Below are 14,970 nucleotides of genomic sequence, written 5' to 3'. Positions count from 1 at the left end.
AGCCTTGTGGAGCGACATGATGTTCAGTAAATTAATAAAGTATACATGGTTCGAAATTTAATTATGATGCACTACAGAACATTTTCCTTCAATGAGACATTGATTACTGGGCGAGGAGTCACTCGTACTTTTGGATTTACCTTGTTTGCGAACCAAGGAGAAGACCGTCCACCTCCAGAATTAATTGGGTCTGTAAGAGTACTTGGATTATTAAAAAATATTAATAACAAAGACTTATCTTACTAGGTAGAGTTGACTATATAGATCTTTCATTGTATTCTATCCCGTACTATCTTATAATTTATATTTAAATAAATTTTATCTTGTTACTAACAAAGTTTTTTTTTATCTTCCTCTTACTTATTTATCATAGTTTCATATCACCTATATATCAGTACCATTTTAAACATGTCTATCGAAATTTTTATAATCAAGATGGCAAAAGATGAATACGCTCACCCCCAGCGCCCCCGCAAATCTGTTCCAAGGCCAACACAGAGGAGGTAAATCACGGACGGCTATTAGCCGGACTACTAGCCTTTGGAATAATGACTAACACATAAGGGAGATATTTTTCTCATAGCGGCAACACCTTATGTACTAGTCATTAGACCGTCCCGAGGGACTAAATTTTTATAATCAAGATAATATACGTATTGATTAATATAAATTATGAATATTAAATACCTAGACACAATTCTCCTAATTAAATCTTCCCGGGCTGTGAAATTTGCACAATTTATCGCTATGAATGAAATTGAAAGAAGAAAAAAAGTTGCACAAGACAAAGAAAAATATTGCCATTTATTTATTTACACATTGAAAAAAAGGGAAAACTCAAAAGGCACCATCATTATTCTTTTCATGTAAAGAATGTCCCTTCTCTTAGAAAATAAAATAAAATAGTATTCCAACATATTTCTCATTCCGATAATACTCTTATTCGTGTAGTAGTTATTTTTGGTTCAATTTGATAAAAAAATAATAATAAAAAATTAAATTAAATTACTCTTTATCAAATTGATCAAAATTATTTCCGTTTGATTAAAATCACATTAAAATCGTTGTAACAACTATAATATAACAGTTGATTTAGTTGTTATGCTTGATTCATAACCCAATAAATATGCTTTTATATATATATATATATATATATATATATATATATATATATATAAAGTAGAATATTTATTGAATTATGAATCAAGCACACAAATAGAAAAGGAGAATGTTAAGCAAGATATGTGCTATGAGAAATGTATTTAAGATAATATAAACATGCATATTGGCAACTAATAAATATTCTAATTAGACAATATAAATTATAACAAATATATATATTAATCGAGTAAAAGAGAAATAAAAAAAATTGATTAGCAATAATAAAATAATATAAACTTTCATTAAATATAAATAAGAATATAATAGAGGATCTAACACAATGGCATAAGAGAATTCACACAACCACTAATCTCATTTAATGGAATAAAGTTTGATTATTATTGTTGACCAAATTAAAATGATCTGATCAAGTTTGAATAATTTTGATGGAATTGGTAAAGAGTATTTTGTTTGATCAAGTAAGAATAATTTTTCTTTTTTGATTGTAGCTGCTATAATAAAAAGTATTTTTGAAATGAAAAATATATTGAGGTGTTGGTTTGACTATTTTTTTAAGAACAAAAGGGAAAATCGTTTGACAAAGAACCTAATGATAAAGTGGACTATATATTATATACAATCGTTTAATGTTCTCTGGGTTTGTTTCAGATATAATGATCGTAAAAGATTGAATCTAAGTTTTAAGGTAGAATTAATACTTGCAAAGTCTTTTTGTATGATATATATAGACCCATAAAGGGATTTGGATAACCTCAAGTTCACATCTTAGGGCTATAAGATGACTTAGGAGGTCGTAAAATCATCTAAAAAAACCAATGAAATAGGTAACATCGAATCTGGGACGAAATCGTAGATCATCTAGCCTAGGTGAGACATGGGACTATTGCATCCTCCGAGCTCAATTAGTAATGAGTCTTGGTTCGTGAGAAGATCGTCTACCTCCAAAATTAATCGGACAAAGCTGAGACATTACACGAGCAATGGCATTTTGTGAAGGTTAATAGCTGGGCAAATCTCCTTTGGCAGAGGTCTCATAGCTGCACTGCAATGCAGCAAAGAGTGAGCTCTCTGCCTCTGCCAAAGAAGAGACTGCCCAGCGATGCACCGTCACTTTGTGTCTCCGATATCGACCTCCGTCTCGATGACGTTCCAGGACCAGTTCATCTCCCTACTTATAGCCAGTCCTGCCACATAAAACTTCAGCATATCTGCAGCATAATTCCTTGGGTTCTCTGAAACATGTTCTATTATGTTTACTAGAGCATATTCTTGCAAAACTACTTTGATTTCTCACTTTTCGCAAAGAATAATCCCTCGCATACAAAGCTTTTGTACAAATTCCATGAGAATCAATCTCTGGACCATCTCATTCTTTTCCTTTGCCATCATCTTGATACTTCTTACTTAACAATTTAGTTTGCGGGTAAAATTATCGATTAGTGTTCGATCAACACAGGTTGAAACCACTTGGAAATCCTGTGTTCTACCCATTGGGCGTATACAAGGGGACTTTTAGTTGGCAAAGAGCAACAATCGACTTAAAACTATTCTAGTACAACTCTTGATGCTAGATCACAACCATACAAGTTAAAATGATTGAAAGCAAACTTGAATATGCCAATCCTCACATAATAGCTAACCATTTGTGAGTTTGTGTTATCTTCTCTCCATACCCATTTTAACTACCCTAGCAGACCAATGAGGAGAATGTTGATGCTCGACCTAAGTCGCGGTCCGGTGATCGTTGATACTCGCAAAAGCACCAAATCAATCGCAAGAACTCTATAACTCGAAAGAATGTAGAAGAAGCATTCATTCTTGAGCCATTTTCATTTTTCTGAACATTCCAAAGTAAAAGAAAGCAAAGAAAACAAAAAGTCTCATTGTTGTAATTTTCTCATTTGTATTTGTTTTGCTTATCTTTTTATTCCTCTTGTATATGTTGTAAGTAATAATGAAGAGGGTTCTCCGGCCACCGAGAAGAATTGTGGAAGTGATCTACTGATAAATCCATAGGCTATCAAGTAGGAGTATAAATAGAACTGATCCACATTCAAAAATTTTGACAGTGAACAGCACCAAAAGTTTATATTAACATCAATATTTTAGATTTTTAAAAATTAAAAATATATTTATATTAATTATTTTGTTATACTAATTATTTATTGAACAAAATTAATCATCAAAAAGGAGCGTCTCTTTTTTATTTTTAATCAAATGTCATTTCATACCACCAACAACTAATGTACAATTATCCCCTATCACTCAGTCTCATTAGCCAGTTGTATGAAAAAAATAAATCTGTATTATAGTAGTTACGAATCATAGTTGTTACAATAAAAATGTTGCTAAACATATCAAATCCGTCTGACACTATATTTAATGCATATAGCAGGAGATATTAATATCAAGCAGTATTTAAAGTCAACTCTGTCATTTTATAAGGACGAATAGGGTGAGACGCCCTTTTGATTAAAAATAAAACAACAAATTACATTTTACCCCCGAGGTTTGGTTAAAGTATGAAATGACCCTCGTGGTTTCAAAAGTAACAAAAATATCCCTGAGGTTTGGCTAAAGTAACAAAAAAGTCCCTTGATTGGGCGATAGTAGTCAACCGACAAAGATAAGAAAAATACATATATACCCCTGCGTTTTAGCGGGGAAAAAAGTAAAAAATTACTTGAAGCAGTTGAAAATTAATTAAAGTAAAAAATTACTGCAGCTTGAGAGAGTCATTCCACTGATCAATTACTCTTTACAGTGAAAGAAACAAAATGTGAAAAAGAGGAGTCTGGTTGGGAGCATAAGACGAGGAGAACAGCTGGTTGTGGTTTGGAGCATAAGACGAGGAGAACAGATTTTTACAATAGATACATTTCGGTAAGAAATTTGTAATCAAAGATATTCTGGCTTTGTGGATTTAGGGTTTACACAATCGATCAGTGGAATGATTCTTTCAAACTGTAATAATTTTTTACTTTAGTTAATTTTCAACTGCTTCAGGTAAATTGTATTTTTTTTTCTTGCTGAAACGTAGGGGTATATATGTCTTTTTTTTTCTTTGCCGGTTAACTACTATTGCCGACAAATCAAGGGGCTTTTTTTTATTACTTTAGCCAAACCTCAGGAATTTTTTTGTTACTTTTGAAACCATGAGCATCATTTCATACTTTAACCAAATCTCAAGGGGTAAAATGTAATTCACCCAAAATAAAAAAGATACGCTCTTTTGATTATTTCGAAAAAATGGGACGCCTTTTGATTTTTTCCCCTTATTTATTCTCAATAGTTTGTGTGAATTTCTGGTTCGATATCTATAATTGGATCAATTAAGCTACTGGTTTGATGATCTGAAGCTTTTTCAATTTGATTTTTAGTTCCTTCTGAAAACTTCAAGTCACTATGACTCATGCAGTATGCATATTATTTAATTTAGTAAACAATTGGAAAAAAAAATACCTTTTCAAGAATCTAAACAAATAATTAGCCAAATTATAACGACATATTTTATTATTTCTAATGCATCAAAAAGAAGGGGGCAAAATCAATAGTAGCCCTTGATCAATAAAACACCAGCAACATATGAAATGACCCACCTTCGAACATACTGCCATTCCAAGAAGTTGACAAGTATTATGCATAAGAAAAAGAAAGCAAATGTGAATTTGATATTCTAGCTCTTTGACTTTCTAGTTCATGCTTGATTCATGACTTGAACTTTTAAGGTGTCCAAGTTTGACAAGTTAAACAGATAAAGGTTAAGGTTCCTGATAAATTTAACTTATGCCAGAGAGATCTTAAATATAAAGCATAAAATAACCTCCAAAATAAACAGTTTTCTATAGTCTGATAAAACACACACTTCTAAATTACAATGATCATTCTAATTCAAAATATAGTAAACCCTAAGTCACAATTTCGATATCGAAGCAAGTTTGCAGTTACAAGCATTAAGATAACAAGAGCTCAGTATTTATCCATGTTCAGGTGCAGGATGAGTAATTTAGAAAGAAATAATGAACTCAAATATTACACATGAAGAACTTAAATAATGCATCACAAAGAGAAAGCAGCTTTTGAGAGGCATCGAGACTACTAACTTGAACAGCAACCAAATCTTTTCAGTGCAGAAGAATCATCCTTGACGTTTATTGTTTCGCCTTTACTTGGTACAGAAGAGGCTGTTTCGTCACCTGCCTCGACTGCCTTCTTGCTGACAATGCGGTAAATCTGAGCCAAGACCTCTTGAAATGCTAAGTCAACGTTTGTTGCATCTAGTGCAGAGGTTTCCATGAAATACAATGATTCGTTCTCAGCGTAAGCCTTGCCGTCTTCAGTAGGAACGGCAACAAGATGACGGAGGTCTGACTTATTCCCAATCAGCATCACCACTATGTTAGGATCAGTGTGATCCCTCAACTCCCTCAGCCAACGGGCAACACTATCAAATGTAGCACGTCGAGTGACATCATACACGAGCAATGCGCCAACTGCCCCTCGATAGTAAGCACTTGTTATTGCACGATACCTACAATTGTCAATCAAATTATGTAACAAAAGAACATTCTCTCATTCAGAAATGTACCGAGTAATGCTTTATATAGTTGCAATTTGTGTAGTTAGTTGAAACAAAATCTCAAATTTCTTGGAGTATTCCCATTGTTTTGCAAAAACATCCTTCATTCTTACATCTAAAACAGCTGGAAAAGTGGTACTTCATTTCTTCATGGTTCTCCACATTCTTTAACCTACTCTATTGTGAAGGTTGAAGATGCTGATGGCTGCTTGTTCTCCACAAGAATAATTTGTCAAATGCCTGCAACTGATAGAGGTCAAGGACTACTCTTCGTCCTCTCCCCTTTTGTCCCCAATTTTTTCCTATTCAGTGTCCTCAGACCAATGTTAGAATTGGGATTTGTTAGAAATGAGGACACGAGGATTTATTAGAAAAAGGTTTAAATTTAGGATACAGATATGAGGACATGATTAATCTTAAAAATTTAAATACTAATATTAATCTAATTATGGCTAAAATTAATCTATTAAATTAATAATATGAATTAAGTATAAGAAATATAAGTTTCTTATATTATAAACTTACAAGATTATGTTATAATAAGATTTATAACTTATACTTAAGTTATATAAGTATATATGATAAGTCCAGTTTATAACTTAGGTATACATGTTTACAATTTATAATAGCTACAATATGTTATAGGTAACCTAAACCTAAAGTTTTGATTTGTTCAGCACAAGTGGAAGATGTTGTCGAACTCATACAACGCTGAGCTTCTCTTCCTTTCCATGGCATGATCTCAGCATTGCTTGTCACTGACAATGGTAGGTAAACTTCCTCCCTCTCTGCTTGCTCAGAAATTGATTTTCATACCTATATTTGTGTCGTGGTGTGTTAACACCAGTACAGGAGATGTGATTAGTCCGAGTATCAGAGGCTCAGACCACACCAAATGTCAGAAATCTTATGGTATATTTCAAATAATAATGCACCCAAGTATGACAATTAAAACAATGTATTTCTCTTGCATTATGACATGTTTAGATATTAACTTTGGTATTAACAACTGATTCCAACTGTGGTATTAACTTTGCATTATGACATGTTTAGATATATCAAGACGGTTTGACTCAGACTAAGCAACTGACCTTAATGACCTTCATGTGCATGAAATAAAACATAGACATGAAATAAAACTCAGACCTCCTGCTTCGGTGCCATGTAAAAATAAATGACTATCTAATTATGCCAAAAGCTCTAAGTTGTTAGAAAAGAAACCAATTTATACATTTATATGGACCACTGCGCTTGTCCATATGGGAACAAAGCACACCTGTAGCCTCTTAGCTTCAACAATAGGAATACTTGTTGGCTTGAAGATTTGGATTTTTATCAATTTAATGCATACTATTACATAACTCAAGTTCTAAGATCTAACCAATTAATCAGTTGATTTAAATCAACAGAATCTGCTAAGATTTCACTACATATTTTTTCAAACTTTTACTGAACAAAGTGCAACCGCCAAAACAAATATAAGACTACAGTGACCATCACTCAGAACTTAAAAGGAAGTTGAATGTCATGTGTATATTGTCTTTAGTCATCAAATTCTTAGATACTAAACTATAGGACGCATTTTAGCTTTTGTTTTTCTGAAAAGAGGAAGTTAAATCTAACAGGAAAATTGTTGAGATAGTTAATTTATTTGATTCCACAAATCAGATGAAATTGTCAACTACTAGCTCAAGTATTGGCATAGCCTACTCCAGAATTCCCAGATCCTAGATCGCTTGACACAGGGGACCGAAACCGCAACCCAAGAAACAGATCGGCATCATTCCCCAAAAGAAAACCCTAAAATCTCTAGAAAAAGAAAAGGGGAAAAGTGAAAAACCGGTACCGTTCCTGGCCGGCGGTGTCCCAAATCTGAGCCTTGAGGACCTTGGAGTCGACGGTGACGCTTCGAGTGGCGAACTCCACGCCGATGGTGGACTTGGACTCGAGGTTGAACTCGTTGCGAGTGAAGCGGGAGAGGAGGTTGGACTTGCCGACCCCGGAGTCCCCGATGAGCACCAGCTTGAACAGGTAGTCGTAGTCGTCCTCCGCGCGATACCCGGCCATTTCTGCCCTCCTTCCTCCTCCCAACCAGCTCGCTCTCGATCAAGGTGAGGTTTCGGTGGATTGGACGTGTAGAAGAAAGGGCGAGGGAAGAACAGGCGAGAGAGAGAGAGAGAGAGAGAGACGGCGAGAGGTGGAAGCTGGAAGCGGCGTGGGGTGATCAAAGTGGACCAAGCAAACGCGTACCCGACGATTTTAAGCAGATACGAACTCGGACACTACGTTGACAATTTTGACCTCAACGATTGCAGAATGTTCCGTAGAAATATCCAAATTCCGCGTCATTTAAATCCGACCCGACAGTGGATTTTTAAAATAAAATTTCCAATTATATTATCGACATTTTAGTAAATGAGAAAGTTCCTCGCTCATTCAATATCCTCTGTATCCAACTTTTAAAATTTTAAAAACACATATCATATTTCCATTATAGTTCCTCTTTTTTTCCTGTTCAAAATTTTTCTTTACCCATTTAAAACTTTCTCAATCCGTTCAAAATTCACTGCTTCGATTGAATTTAGATAAAGGGCATAGATCATTGAAGAGATTATATTAATTTTGATTTTAAATTATTCCAAATTCTATTAATCAATTTTAGATGAATTAATTTATGGATCTATATCATTCGAAAATTCATTATATTAATTTCATTTTAAAATTTTGACGAAGCTGGTTGATGAACCCATGGCAGACCTAGGATCTTGATTCAGTGCAAACAATTAGGATGCAGATTGATGCGGTGATAAGGATGGGGGATCCTCATTGGCGAAAGGTCAATGGTACGTGAAGGTCAAAGGTCAAGAGATTCTACTCTGAGACTGACCGACCGGACGAAGCGGGCCGATCGTTCCAGCGATGCAGGCCGACCAGCCGTGAATCCCCTGAACCGAACGAAGACAACCCGACTGGGGGTCGGGTTTCCGATGCTCAAAGGTAAAAAGATTTTAAGGCCGAGCGGGATGTCCGTTCGGCCGGGGCACCAGGCAACTGAGGCAGGAGCAATCTCATCCGAGCATATGATTGATGCAGAAGTGATATGCCTGCCGAGCGACTTACCTGCTCGGCCCTGGAACAGACAGGGAACGCAAGAGGACAAAGGAGACAGGGGATAACATCATCCTCGAGACACCTGTCGCCGACAAACAGCAGAGTGGCGACCGAGCCGTACACAGGATCATACGGTGGAAGCTTCCACCGTCACATCCGGGATATGCTCGGATGATTGCAGGATGACGCCAAAGGTACTTTTCTGACACAAGCTCTTTAAGGTATGTTTGGGGAAGCGTGCACGCATCGGGAAGCGTGCCTGTATTTCCCCGGGGTCCTATATAAGGACCCCCAGACGTTGACGAAGGTATGCGCAACTCTTTATTGTAGCCACATTACGCTACCTCTCTCGTTGCCTGACTTGAGCGTCGGAGGGTCGTCGCCGGGAAACCCCTTCCGGCTCAGCTTCCTTGCAGGTTCGCCGGAGAGCTACACCACCAGTCGGACCCCCAGACGTCGACGAAGGTATGCGCAACTCTTTACTGTAGCCACATTACGCTGCCTCTCTCGTTGCCTGACTTGAGCGTCGGAGGGTCGTCGTCGGGAAACCCCTCCCAGCTCAGCTTCCTTGCAGGTTCGCCGGAGAGCTACACCACCAATCGGAGACAGCGGAGCGTGCCACGTCCCCAGCGTCCGTCGACTCAGCGCTCGGACAGGATCACAGATGAATCTAATATATTCACCTAGGATCTTGATTCAGAGTAGACAATTAGGATGTAAATGAATCTAATATGAGAAAATTACATTTTTAGTCCTGTAGTTACATTTTTTTTTTCAATTTTAGTCCTGTTATGAGTCAATTTATATTTTTAGTCCTGTAACTTGTAATAATTTTCAATTTCAGTCATTTTTCCTTTAAAATTGAAAATTTTCAACGAAAAATGATGAGTTGTAAATTAAATTTGGGGATTTTGATTTTTTATGACCCATGTGCTTTTTATATTACAACCACAAACTAAACATTTTTAGTTAAAAATTTTCAAATTTAGAGGAAAAAGGATTGAAATTGGAAAATATTATAAGTTACAGGACTAAGAACGTAAATTAACTCATAACATAATTAAAATTGAAAAAAATACAAGTTACAAGACTGAAAATGTCTCATAAATTAACTCATATATTCATGATCTTTTCGAGTAAATTTAAAAATATTTGATTCGTATTTGAAATTATTAAATTTGAGTCGAACTCGATGTTCGATTATTTTTTCAATCAAATTCGAATCTATAATATTTTGTTTAATTGTTCCGAAGCTGTGAGGAACTTGAATTGAACTCTAATTTTTTTTAACACAATCTTAATTAAAATATGTTCAAATTAAAATTAAATAATTTAAACTAAATTCGAATTTAAATAATTTCAAATTATAATCCGATTCAACTTGAATCGAAATAAGTTAACCAGAACTCAAATTTTATTTCAAAATGAGCTTGAATTAAAACTATTTATATTTTTATACTTCAAATAAAATTCAAAAGCCACGTCTATTTTTTTTATGTGATTGTATCAATCTATAGCTTTAAATAAATATCTTCATGAACCTGATCTAGTTCTAGGACAAATTCATTGCACACTTTGTTTTAAGCACGGTTATCAATTCTCTCTAATGAGCTCATTTAATGATTATGTTTATTCTTTATTATTTTTTTTTACTACATGCTATCATTTTTTCTCTACGCCCGGTGTGAGCAGCTGCCTATACTGGGCCTACATGAGCTCCGTCTCTAATAGCCTAAACTATTTAAAAATTAAAAAAAAATAGTGTTGATTATTAAGTATGATTATCCTAAGGCTTATGAATAGTTTGTGATAAGTTTTGTCAAATCTTTATAAGTTAAAAATTTCACTTCTTTTAAATTACTTTGTCGAATTCAGATATGGAAAGATGTAACTGATTCAATCATTTTAAATCAAAGCTAATATATTTATAAAAGCCTCCTTAACATATTTATATCTTCACATCTGAATTTGAAGCATAAATTAAATTTTTGAATGAGTAGCATAAAAAATTTAAATGTTGAAAGAAAAAAAAGTGTATAACAAGGCCGTGGGATTCGTCTATTTGCTTAAGCTATAGCATGGGATTCGGTTGCAAAAACACTTCCGCAAACGAATTTGTATAAAATTTACATTCAAAGACGGTGGATTTTAGTATCCATGTTCAGTTTAGACGCAAACAGAAGAATAACATCAAAGAAAAGGCCGATGCTATCTCTAGATGGGGTACATATTGTTCAACTTCCATACACAAATGACAAAGCTTTCTACGAATCTATCTATCTATCTATCGATCATCGGGATCCTTATCCTGTCGATCATGGCTTGGTAAAGCAAAATCTTCTAGTTCTGTGCTGTACCTTAGACGGATCATATATGTACTAACATTCCATGTAGATCTCGCTCTTGTTTTCCAACTGATCATATCGCCCAAGAAAGGTGCCACCAGAAACCAGTTGTATCCACAAGAACTGTTCAGGGAACCAAGGCACGGCTTGCAAACGAATCTCTTGAATTGTTAGTAAAAGCATCACTTCCTGAATCGCAAACACTTGTTGTGTTTCACTTCTGTAATGGCCGATGGGGGCTGACTGCTTTGTTTGGCTTGTTTCGCGTAGAGTTTCTCCATCGCGCTGATAAATTTCTTTAGGTGTTTGATGTATTCGGGGTAAGTCTCTAAATTGCAATGACCACCACCCTTGATCCACAATGGATCATACTTTTCTTTCGAAAGTTCCCACAAGCGTTTACCATGAGTCCAGTTGACAATATCATCTGCAGTTCCCTGCATAAAACAATGTCCAATAAGCAATTTCTACATCAAGACCATAAGCTTCTTGAATCAGAGCGAAAGTGCATTTTGGACCGATTGACAAAACCAGATAAGCGAGTTGATCACGATGGTGTGAGTCAAAAGACTGGTTATAAGATGGCGATCCAACGGCACATTGACACTTCTACCTATCGCATATATTAGCTATTTTAATGAATGCTTGCGTAAAACAATTACTCGCAAAAAAAGAGATCAAAATGTGTTTATATTTACCCACATATATATTCTACACTTTAAGATTGTAATAAGTAGTCTATATTCATAATTTTGGAAAACTACTCAAAATGCCTTACAAAAGGGGAGCCTCAACGCAACGGTAAAATTGTTACCGTGTGACCTAGAGGTCTCGGGTTTGAGTTATGGAAATAGCCTCTTGAAAAGTAGGATAAGACTACGTACAATAAATGCTTCCGTAGGATCCAATATTGACGGGAGCTTCGTGCACCGAATTGCCACTTACTCAAATGCCTTACACGGGATGATCTAGGTGAATAGCCACTTGTGAAGAGAATTCTTATGCTCTTCGACTAACTAGGTTGTCGGTGCAAGAAACTCCCGCCATGCGGGGTCCCGGGTAAAAAAAGACTAATAAGTAATAAGAGATCTAATACTTCTTGCATATCTATCTTCTTCATTGTCTCATAATAGCACATTGCAAGTTTCATGAGTTAACGAAAAAATCAATAGAATCAAAATGGTATAATGATACACAGTTGCTGGATTCTCATATGCCACAGAAAACTAGATCAGTGGAAAATTTGCTGGGGAAAGAAAACTTACATGTATGACAAAAACTGGGCAGTTGACCAATCGAATTTTGTCAATATTCTGCAAAAAAAAAAAAAAGACTTTAACCTTAACAGCAAAATATATCTATTATGAAAAACTTAAGGAAAAGGAAATCCAACTCCTTACTTTAAAGATATCAAACCAGAATGTCACTTTTACAGGATACAGAACTCGTATGCCCGAGAGGATTGCGCTGTGGAGGACAACACCTCGCAGATTATGTAATTGCGAAGCAAGGTGCAATGTTGGCCCGCTGCCAACAGACTGACCATATAAGATGAGCTCCTCTTGTTTTACGCCATACTCTTTCTTCAAGAAATCGTACACGGCTTCTATATCGCAGTAGGTATTGAATTCAGATGGCTTTTGCAAGGATGATGAAAGAAAAACATAGTCAGTTGACAAAAGCTATGCCCACGATACTATATTTTGGTTTTGTCGCTAATATTTCTCAAGACTACATGTAATATTAGCTAACGCCATCCAAACTTCTATCTCATATTAATTTGTAAACAAGGAAATCGAGATTTGAATTCACATTAAGTTTCATTTTGTCAATTGGTTTTCAGTACATGCATCTAAATTGAACAAGGAGGTACAAGATAACTACGGGTAGAATATGAAAGGGAAATTTTGTGTTTCTTATGAATTTGTCAATGTTTACCTTCCCCGTAGACGCTCCATAACCTGAGTAATCGTAACTGCAAAATGAAAATCATTAAATAGATTAAATCATGTGTTCGATCGTAATTTGACTATTTTTTTTTTTGAGCTATAAGAACCACAGAAATTAAGAAATATTCCTATGGCATCCATGACAAATGAAGACTGAGAAAGGATAATAAGAGGACGAATGAAATTGTTACTTGAAGAAACTATCTCAGAAACCTAAGGTTGCAACATCTAAATTCAACCTTCTCAATTCAGTTTCTTAGAAAAATTCATAATCAATGGACAAATCATGTAAAATTTCCCTAAAAGAAACAAAATTTGCTTAAAAAGCAAGGGTGGGGACAAATTTCTTTAAGGGGATCATATAGAGCATGTGAAAAAAGAGGAGCAACATAGGGTTTGCAAGATTAAAATTCAACCTTTTTAAGTTCAATTTCTTACCAAGTTTACTAATCAATGATGAAATCATGTAAAATTTCTCTAGAACAAATAATTTTTTTTTTTTTTCTTAAAAAAAATGCAATCTTGGGGACAAAATAAGGTGATCATAAAGCAGGTGAAAGAAAAGGAGAAACCTAGGGTTTGCAGCATCAGAATTCAACATTTTCAGTTCAATTCCTCAGAAAAATTCCTAATCAATGGTCAAATCATGGAATATTTCCCTAAACGAATTTTTTTTTGTCTTAGACCATGCAATCTTGGAGATGAAATAAGGAGATCAGCAAGCAGGGGAAGGGGAGGAACTGGTCTCGCTCTAGGTACCTCATGATGTTGACGCGGAGGTGGGCGCGGAGCTCGTGGAAAAGGTCAAGCATCTGACCGAGGTCGGCCGCGTTGCCGTGGGAGTAGAGCAGAGTGAAGCGCGCGGCGGGGTGGCGCCAAAAGGTGGCCACCACCCTGTTCCCGGCCTTGGTCTCCACCACACGCACTTCCACGTTCTTCTCCGGCGCCAGCCCGGACAGGCGCAGCCGTCCCTCCTCTCCACCCCTCTCCGGGAACACCTCATAAGTCGCCGGCTCCGGCGGGAAGAACGCGAACCGCGCCGCCACCGACGACGTCACGTTCCCCATCTCCCCCTCCCTCAAACTCCCACCTTTGTTCAAATCAACAGCACAATCTTCCTCCCCCTTTTCTTCCTCTTCTTTTCTTTCTTCTTCCCTTCTTTCGGCGCCGCCTCGCCGCTAATTTCAGAATGAGAGAAAGGAGAGAGAAGAAGAAGAAGGAAACCTGGTGCAAGATGGTGGCTTGCTATGGATTAAATTCCACTCTCTCCCGACCCGATCCGATCGGATCCGATCCTGCCTCGTCTCCTTCATCAAAGTGGGAGCTTGCACGCATCTGGAGGTGGGTGATGGGGAAGCGGAGGTTTGCGATTGGGTCAAAGGTAGGGAGGGGAGATGCGTCGGCGATTCAAAGGAGGACCTTTTCCTCCTCCTCGTTCTTGTCGTTCTTCTTCTTCGGGGCGGTGGTGGTTACGATGATCGAATGATGGATTTAGATAATGTTTAGTTCGATGGGATTGGACTTAGCAGGTGGCGACTCAGCGTTCACAAAGTTGGACCTTTTTATTGATTTAACTGACGAACAGGTCAATTTATTATATGCCAAAAAAAAAAGGACATCTTGATTATCCAAATTGTCAAAAAAACATTTAAAAAATAATAATAATAAGGATAAAAATGAAAAGAACTTTCTTTCTTTAGTGGAATAGTGATTAATCATGTCAGATATTATCAAACTTGCGACAATTGATCGGATCTCACATAAGTTTTTCATCGGTCGAGGAGAACTATAAAAGACGTTCATGCTAGGGATGACACGATTGGAAATCCGGATATAAAGGATTCTTTTTTTTAGATTTGATTAA

General features: G+C 36.2%; 2 protein-coding genes across 2 annotated transcripts; both read right to left on the bottom strand.

Moving 5' to 3' along the window:
- Positions 1 to 4,941: 4,941 nt before the first annotated feature.
- Positions 4,942 to 7,947, bottom strand: LOC122046826 (ras-related protein Rab11D). The gene is made up of 2 exons (XM_042607723.1): positions 7,548 to 7,947; positions 4,942 to 5,653 (listed from the first exon to the last, which is right to left on the bottom strand). The coding sequence occupies exons 1-2, from the start codon at positions 7,766 to 7,768 to the stop codon at positions 5,221 to 5,223; spliced, it is 654 nt and encodes a 217-aa protein (XP_042463657.1). The 5' UTR covers positions 7,769 to 7,947; the 3' UTR covers positions 4,942 to 5,220.
- A 2,956-nt stretch (positions 7,948 to 10,903) lies between these two features.
- LOC122046825 (alpha/beta hydrolase domain-containing protein 17C-like) lies at positions 10,904 to 14,650 on the bottom strand. Its single transcript, XM_042607721.1, has 5 exons — positions 13,866 to 14,650; positions 13,096 to 13,132; positions 12,558 to 12,794; positions 12,423 to 12,470; positions 10,904 to 11,594 (listed from the first exon to the last, which is right to left on the bottom strand). The coding sequence occupies exons 1-5, from the start codon at positions 14,171 to 14,173 to the stop codon at positions 11,340 to 11,342; spliced, it is 885 nt and encodes a 294-aa protein (XP_042463655.1). The 5' UTR covers positions 14,174 to 14,650; the 3' UTR covers positions 10,904 to 11,339.
- Between the last annotated feature and the right edge of the window lie 320 nt (positions 14,651 to 14,970).

The sequence above is a fragment of the Zingiber officinale genome, chromosome 2B, assembly GCF_018446385.1.
Source record: "Zingiber officinale cultivar Zhangliang chromosome 2B, Zo_v1.1, whole genome shotgun sequence".
Taxonomy (NCBI): Eukaryota; Viridiplantae; Streptophyta; class Magnoliopsida; order Zingiberales; family Zingiberaceae; genus Zingiber; species Zingiber officinale.
The sequence above is the reverse complement of the archived record's forward strand: the minus strand, read 5'-3'. Positions and strand labels throughout refer to the sequence as shown.